Genomic DNA, 8,025 nt, shown 5'->3' on the forward strand with positions numbered 1-8,025 from the left:
TTCCTTCGCCTTCCTTTCTCTCTCTCTGTTGCCAATTGGTATGTTTTCACCTCCAAACTGGGTATAAGACTTACACAAAACGTGGAAATTGGTGAAATCAGCCTTTGTATTGAAAGTACTATATACAGTGGTACCTCGAGATACAAAATTAATCGGTTCCGAGGCGGCCTTCGTATCATGAGTTTTTCGTATCTTGAACCGCATTTTACATGTAAAATGCCTAATCCGTTCCAAGCCCTACAAAAACACCCCAGTAAATTATATTTCTAGGCCTACAACACATGTTTTAGGGTTACGACGCCTATCCGACGGAAGAAATAGGACTCCCCCTATGTTAGCAGTTGCTACTGTAGCCTAGTCTGTGATTCTGACATCTAAACCTAAGAAGCTAAAAGCTTAGAATATGCCAATAAAATGTATAAATAATCAGTATGTACTCATTTCAAATAATAATTAATTAATCATTAACTATAATACACAAACAACCAAAAAAAACCTTCCAATCGTTTGTTTACATTCAGCTCTTACGAGTACCGAACGATCGCCAAGCAATCACTTTTCCTAGGACACAGTAAGCCATAAATTTTCATTAGTATCTCTTCAACTAATGAAACTACCAAACAGTATAATAACCATTCATTTCTATTTTTTATTCTATCTTTACCTAATGGAGATACTGAGTTACTGACAGCTATAATGAAACATATACATAACGTAATATTAAAACAGAAGAAGAATTCTAGAAAATACGTATTTGTTGGCTTCGATGATAGCGGTCTGATTTATTTTATATTTTATGATATCTAATTCACAACTTTTTTTTTTATTAAATGTATTGCATGTACTCATTTCAAATAATTATTAAGTAACCATTAACTATAATAAACAATCAAACAAAAAAAAAAGCTTCCAAACTTCTGTTTACATCCAGCACTTACGAGTACCGAACGATCGCCAAGCAATCACTTTTCCTACTACACAGTAAGCCATAAAATTTCATTATCTCTCTTTAACTATTGAAACTACTAAACAGTATAATAACCATTCATTTCTATTCTTTATTCTATCTTTACCTGATTTTTTTTTTATTAGATGTATTGCATGAATAAGTTTTTCAATTTACAGCATCCTTTTACCAATAGAAAACATAGACAGCAAGGGGTAGATACTGACCAATAGGAGAGCAGGATCTTATGGGGTGACTAGCATCAGGAACCAATGGGAGAGTGGGAGAATGGTGGCGAGAGCTTACTCAATTGGCGGGGCGCGAGTTTTAAAATTGTTCTCGGTGGTCCGGGCAAATCTCTGGACTTTACAGCAACAACCTTTCGTAACTTGAACTATTTTCGTATGTAGAGCCAAAAAAATCTTCGTATTTGCTTTCGTATCTCGAGTTTTTTCTAAGTTTAGCCTTTTGTATGTTGAGGTACCACTGTATACATAAATATTAAAGCAATTTTATCATTATTGCATTACCATGACAACTAGAATTCATGGAAACAGTTTATAATAATGCATCAGCATATGTGATAAATTCCACTAATGTGGCAACGATGATTTTGCCATTCTTAGCATGCAAACATTAAAGGTTACATTTATTTCTGGCTTACAGTTATTTAAAAAAATCAAAATACTAATATAGACTTAAATCAATGAAAAGTGCCAGCAAAAAAAAAAGCAAAAAAAATATATAGTATATATAATCCACTTATCCGTAGTCTGTTCCTCTATGGTTTTCGGCAGCTAGATGTACGACAAAGTTAGAAACATTGGATTGTATCTACTTTAGAAAAATCTGTAATTTGTTCATGACACTTACCTGCCAGATATATATATAGCTGTATTCTCTGACGTTCGACAGAATTTCAAAACTCCCGGCACACGCACTGTCGGCCAGGTGGTTAGTACCCATTCCCGCCGCTGGGAGGCGGGCGTCAGGAACCATTCCCATTTTCTATTCAGATTTTTCTCTGTCGTGGTAGTGTAAACACCTGTTTCCATTACCTCCGCTCAGGATTTTGAAAACTTCTTTGGTCACTTAAGTATTCTGATTGTCTTTTGGTTTTTGAAATTGGCTTTGTGACTTGGCATACGCTATTGTGGTTTGGATTTGAATTTGGCTTGGATTGTTCTTGAATCGTGATGTCTGGATCTAGTTCTACTAGTTTCAGGGTGTGCGATGTGAAAGAGTGTAAGGTTAGGCTACCGAAAGCCTCGTAGACCCTCACACGGTGTGCACGAATTGTAGAGGGCATGTTTGCTTATTGGATTGTAGGGTGTATGAAGTGTGAGGTTCTGACTAACTATTGAACTGGAAGAGGCGTATGAGTCTTAATGTACGTAAGCTTGAACGTGACAGAATCAGGAGGTCTTCCTCCAGGAGTGCTTCTGTCAAAAGTCGCGGTGATAAAACACCGCAGTCTAACATAAATGTAGAGTCTGTTGCGCCTAATCCTGTTATTTTGCCTTCGGGCAATGAAGTGATTGCTGAAGGTAACGCCCTTACTACAATTATGGAGTCGATTCGGAACCTTGAATCAAAAGTGCTCGCGCTCCAAACTAATGTGCAAAAGTGCAGTGATAGTGATAGTGTTGTGGAGGGGCGTCAAACCGGTCCTATAGCGCCTCCCAGGCTGAGACCTCTGTCGGACTCCCAGGACATAGGGAATGGACATGTCGTAAGCCGAAGGAGGTTTGGTTACGGGAAATAAACACCGGTCTGGCGTCCCTTCGGCAGAACCTGAAGACGATTCCCCAGGCTCCCAAAGATCGTGTGCGGGCTCAAATATTGAAAGAATGTCTCTTCCTCCGAGATGTCTTCTCCTCAACTAGGATGGGTCTCTCGGAGGGCCTCTCAAGACGAGAGCGGTAAGGACATTAAGACGTCGTCGCACAGGCGGCCATCGTCTTTCCCGCCTTCTTAAGAGAGGATTTAGATAAGAGGACGCTTTATCAGAAGATCGGGAACGTCCTCCCTATGCGACTTCCGCTTAGTTCTTCTCCGGAAGACTTTGAAGACGGTATCCCGCAGAAGAGGGTTTGGACTTCTTGTGAAAAGGAGGTAGTTTTATTCTCCAATCTACCTGACTTTAGTCCTGAGAGAAAGAAGAGGGCGTCCCCTTGCCCATCTTCTTCTCACTGGATAAGTCCTTTGTATGAATCTTCCCCCGTCTAAGGAGACCCTACTGGCGATGCATCAACAATTGTCTGCATTTTTCGCTAAAAGAGAGTCAAGATCACGTCATCGTAAGAAGGATCTATGGTTGCCTGTCAAGAAATCCAGGCGTTCTCCTCCTTCTTCTCCCTCTCCTGTTTCGTTGCCTTCTAGACCTCGACGACTCATTCAGGAGCGCGCTAGTGCTCCTTTTGATAGAGCCTCTGGAAGTATCGGCGAAAACGACAAAGACGCTAGTTGTCGCACAGGCGGCCGTCGCCTTTGGCAGGAGTTGGAGAACGCTCAGAGGACTCGCTTCGGCGATGTTCGACCGGAGGAAGATAATATTGATAGTCGAGAACGTAGGGAGAGTCTCCAGCGCCATAGAACTTTTAGAGAAACTTCTGTCAAGGTTTCTCCTCGGCGGGACACTCCTCCAAAAGGAATTAAGTGTCGAGACACTCGGCAAGAATCCCGTAAAGACTCTTCTCAGCACGCTCGTCCTGCAGTCTTTCAAGAAACCGCTCAGAACGTAAGATTTAGGTATCGAGAAGCTTCTAAGGACAACGTTGATGGCGCGCTTCAGTCTACGTATCGTGTTGCTCCTCAACAGGTGCGCAAAGGCATAGTTAGAGAAACTAGACGTCCTACTCATCGTGAAACTGTTCAGGACGCTCGTGAGGACGCTTCGCTGGATGCTCGATATCACAAGCATCGGGTTACTCGACAAGAAACTCACGATGCAGGTTCTGAAGACGCTAAACATCTTAGACGTCATGACGCTATATGGCATGATTTTAAGAAGACTTTGCTAAGCGCTCGACGTCCTTCACGTCAGGACGCTCGCCAGGAGGAAGATAAAATGCTTATGAGTATGCGTTTGAGGACGCTAGGCATCCTAAAAGTCAGGACGCTCGCAGAAATATGAGGCAGGACGCTCCTCAGACGAGTGAGCGATCGATTCTTCAAGGATTTAGACAAAAACCTCATTTGGACTCTTGTCAAGAGGGAGTTCTCCAGGACACACCGCATGACGTTTCTTTACAGGAACTTGATAGAAATTCGACGCTGATAGGAGAACATACTCTAATCTCCTCTTCGAAAATTCTTCGGGGAAATAAGAGTTTAATCTCTTCTCGCTCGAAACAGGACACCTCTGCTGTTCCTTTGGAAGAAGAAGATTCAACTGACCCTGGTCCTGAGGATGAGGAAGAGTCTGCAGCCTCATCTTCTTCAGATTATAAAACCCTGACTCGCCTTTTGAAAGACTTGTTTCCTAATAAGTTTCAAGCTCCAGTTCCTCTCTCTCCGCCTTCTCAACTATCTTCATCGAAGGCAAGGAAGACGCCAGGATTTGTGAAGATGGCCATGTCACTCTCCACAAAAAGGGCATTCAAAAGGATTCACGATTGGATGGAATCCAAGAAGGCGAAGGGCAAGACTCCATTTGCTCTTCCCCCCGCAAAACTTAGTGGTAGAGGAGGAATCTGGTATAAAACGGAGGAGGAAGCAGGTTTGAGGATCCCTGCCTCCGCTCAAGGTGATTTCTCTAATTTAGTTGATGCGCCTAGAAGATCTTACCTTCCATCAGCAAAAGTATCCTGGACGATGACGGAAATAGACCATCATCTTAAGGGTATTTACAGGACACTAGAAGTTTTTAACTTCCTTGACTGGTGTCTGGGGGTCTTAGATATGCAGTCTAGAAGTCCAGACTCTATTTCTTTAGAGGAATTATCTAGTATTTTGTCATGTATGGACAAAGCAGTAAGGGATGGCTCCGACGAATTGGCATCTGTCACGGTCCCACAGATCTCAGAGACAATGTTACGGCCTCTGAGGGAGGTCCGCTTCAGGTTCGATATGAAATAATAAAAAAAAAATTATCAACACAAACAGTTGAAACTGGGGATATGAATATAGAAAGAAACACTAACACAACAAAGGTTTATTTACAAGCTTACTAACAAAGGTAAATGCAGAATGGTATCTCCTATTTACATAAACAGATAGAATCTTACACTGCATGAACTGGGGGAACAGTGTGGCAATTGATATACTTGCTACTCGATTTGGCGGTTTGAAGCGCAGGCTTCCTAAATGTAGATCGGCGATTGCGGACGTCCTCTTGACTCCGTATTGCAGAAACTAATCTTCTTGTAAGGCAGGAATTCCCCAACACCTGTAACAGGACCTTTTCTTCTCTGAAGTCTGCTCGACGTCGAGATAACACGGCCGTCCACTCCTGAAGACGACTAGACCAATATCCAACCAACTCTCGAGCAACTTTTCTTCTTGATTGATGCTTCGTCGGTTCCTTCGTCTCTAGTTTCTCTCTGACGATCACTGCTGCTGATCTCTCACTGATAAACTGACTGGTGATCTGTCTCTTTTACGATATCTCTCTCTTCTACGATCACACCTCTCCAAAGTTCGTTCGTCGTATTTATACGGCACTCTGGGGGCGGAGCCTACGGCGAACGTCACCGACTCCAGGGATTTCTAGAACTTTTTAGATGAATCTAGACAAGGTATTGCATCAGAATTGCGGCGTTTCTCACGTCCCGACGAGATCCACAACACTCCTGCGATTCTGGAACAACCACGAACATAAGCTCCTCCAACAGTGGCGCAAAACCTCCTTGCTGCCGAACTTCTCGAAAATGCGTTCTCCTTTCCTTTATCTTTCTTTGCTATGAAGCAATTACCATCACACGCCCCCCCAAAAGAGAAAAAAAATGAAATCAAATGATTTTATTTTTTTCTAAAGAGAAGCAAGAATTAAACAGCGGGGAAACAATTCTGCATAAAGCTTTAATCCAGTCAAACACGCACACTTCCCCTCTCACACACTCACTCGTGCGATAAGAGAAAATGGTTATTAGGCTACTCATTCTGAGAAATCTCTAGAGAGGCTATCAGCTAATACGTTATCCTTTCCCTTTATATGGACTATCTTCAGGTTATAGTCTTGTAATTCTAAACTCCAACGCATTAGACGTTTATTCTTGTTCCTAAACCTCTCCAAATAAACTAACGGATTATGATGAGTATACACAGTTAAAACAGAACCGCTACGCGAGTAAATCTCAAAGTGTTGCAAGGCTGTAACTAAACCAAACAATTCCTTTTCAATAGTGGAATAGTTCTGTTGCGATTTATTCAGTTTCTTTGAATAATAGGCAACTGGGAGTTTCATCCCATTCACTTCTTGCAACAAAACCCCTCCTACGCCAATATCACTGGCATCGATCGCTAAATTAAATTCCTTACCAAAATCGGGTAATAATAGAACTGGCTCGTGAATCATTATAGCCTTTAACTTGTTGAAGGCTTCCACACACGCGTCATCAAATACAAAACTGCGTCCTTTCTTAAACAGATTAGTTATGGGAGAGCTTATTTCCGAGAAATTTGGTACGAATCTACGGAAATACGAAACGATTCCGAGAAATCTCATGGCCTGTTTTTTAGTTGTTGGGATTGGGAAATTCACGATAGCTTCTATGTTCCGATCCTTTGGACAGATTTTACCAAGACCTACTTTATGTCCTAGATAAGTAATAGAGGCTTTCCCAAATTCGCACTTCTTTAGATTAAGAACGAGATTCGCTTTAGTAAGGGCCCTCAAGACTCTCGCCAAAATCCTTACATGATCCTCCCAAGTCTCTGAAAATATCACAAGATCATCTAAGTACACGACACAGTTGTTGATTCCATTTAAAACTTTATTCATTAACCTTTGGAAAGTACTGGCTGCATTCTTCAAGCCAAAAGCCATAACTTTGGGCTCTAAACTACCAAATGGCGTTATAAAGGCGGAAATTTTCCGGGCTCGTTCACTTAAAGGTACTTGCCAATAACCTTTAGCCAAATCAAGCTTTGAGATGAACTTGGAATTTCCGATTCTATCTAAGCAATCGTCAATCCTGGGCAAGGGAAAATTACTTTGCTTCGTTACACTGTTTACCTTCCGGAAATCAATGCACAATCTATCTGATCCATCTTCCTTTTTCACCAGAACTACGGGGAACTCCATTCACTCTCGCTAGGTACTATCAAATCATTATCTAGCATGTAACTAATTTCCTTCCTCACAGATTCTGCCTTTTCTGGGTTCAGATGATATGGACTTTGCCTAATGGGTTTCGTGTCCTGCAACTCAATATCATGTTCTAAAACATTGGTTAGGCCTAGTTTGTCACTAATAGTTTCAGGATAATTCACTAAAACATTACGTACTTCCCTCACCTTTTCCTCTTCTAAACCCTGATTAAAAACTTCGAAATTCTTAAGCACCTCAGAGTTTTTCTCAAAGCTAATTTCTTTCTGGGACACCATCACTATAGGCACGGGGCGTTCGTTATATTTCTTGAGCAAATTTACGTGCAGCCACTTTGCTCTACGTTTACCCATATCTATTAAATAATTCAGATTCCCCCTCTTCTCTAAAATCGAAAAAGGACCTTCGAACTTATACGATAAAGAGGGACCTTCTTTCTGGACTAATACTAAAACTTTATCTCCTACACAGAGATGTCTCTCTTTCGCTCTAAGATCTGCTTTTTCGTTTAGTTTTCACTTGACTCTTCCTCTCGGTCTCCTTCGCTAGTTGCCAAGCATCCCTTAAACCGTTTTTATAATGCTCTAGATTAGTGATGTAGTCCTCACTACCTTCTTTATTCATTAAGTTACATTTTAACATTTCCAAAGGACCTTTAGCGGTGTGACCGAAAACAAGCTCAAATGGACTAAATCCGGTAGTGTCGCTCGGGGCTAACCTTAAAGCTAATAAAACGAACGGTCCAACCTTTTTCGTTCCCAGTCGTGTTCGAAGTTCTTACACAATTTCCGTAAGCAACTCTTTAACG

At 41.5% G+C, this 8,025-nt stretch overlaps 1 protein-coding gene across 1 annotated transcript in view; it reads right to left on the bottom strand.

The window, feature by feature from the left end:
- LOC135226305 (rRNA N6-adenosine-methyltransferase ZCCHC4-like) overlaps positions 1-7,495 on the bottom strand; it is a 109,705-nt gene extending 102,210 nt beyond the window's left edge. Inside the window, exon 1 of the mRNA XM_064265745.1 lies at positions 7,406-7,495. Within this exon, the coding sequence (XP_064121815.1) occupies positions 7,406-7,495 (90 nt within the window). The remainder of the gene's footprint in view (positions 1-7,405) is intronic.
- Between the last annotated feature and the right edge of the window lie 530 nt (positions 7,496-8,025).

This window comes from Macrobrachium nipponense, chromosome 14, assembly GCF_015104395.2.
Source record: "Macrobrachium nipponense isolate FS-2020 chromosome 14, ASM1510439v2, whole genome shotgun sequence".
NCBI lineage: Eukaryota > Metazoa > Arthropoda > Malacostraca > Decapoda > Palaemonidae > Macrobrachium > Macrobrachium nipponense.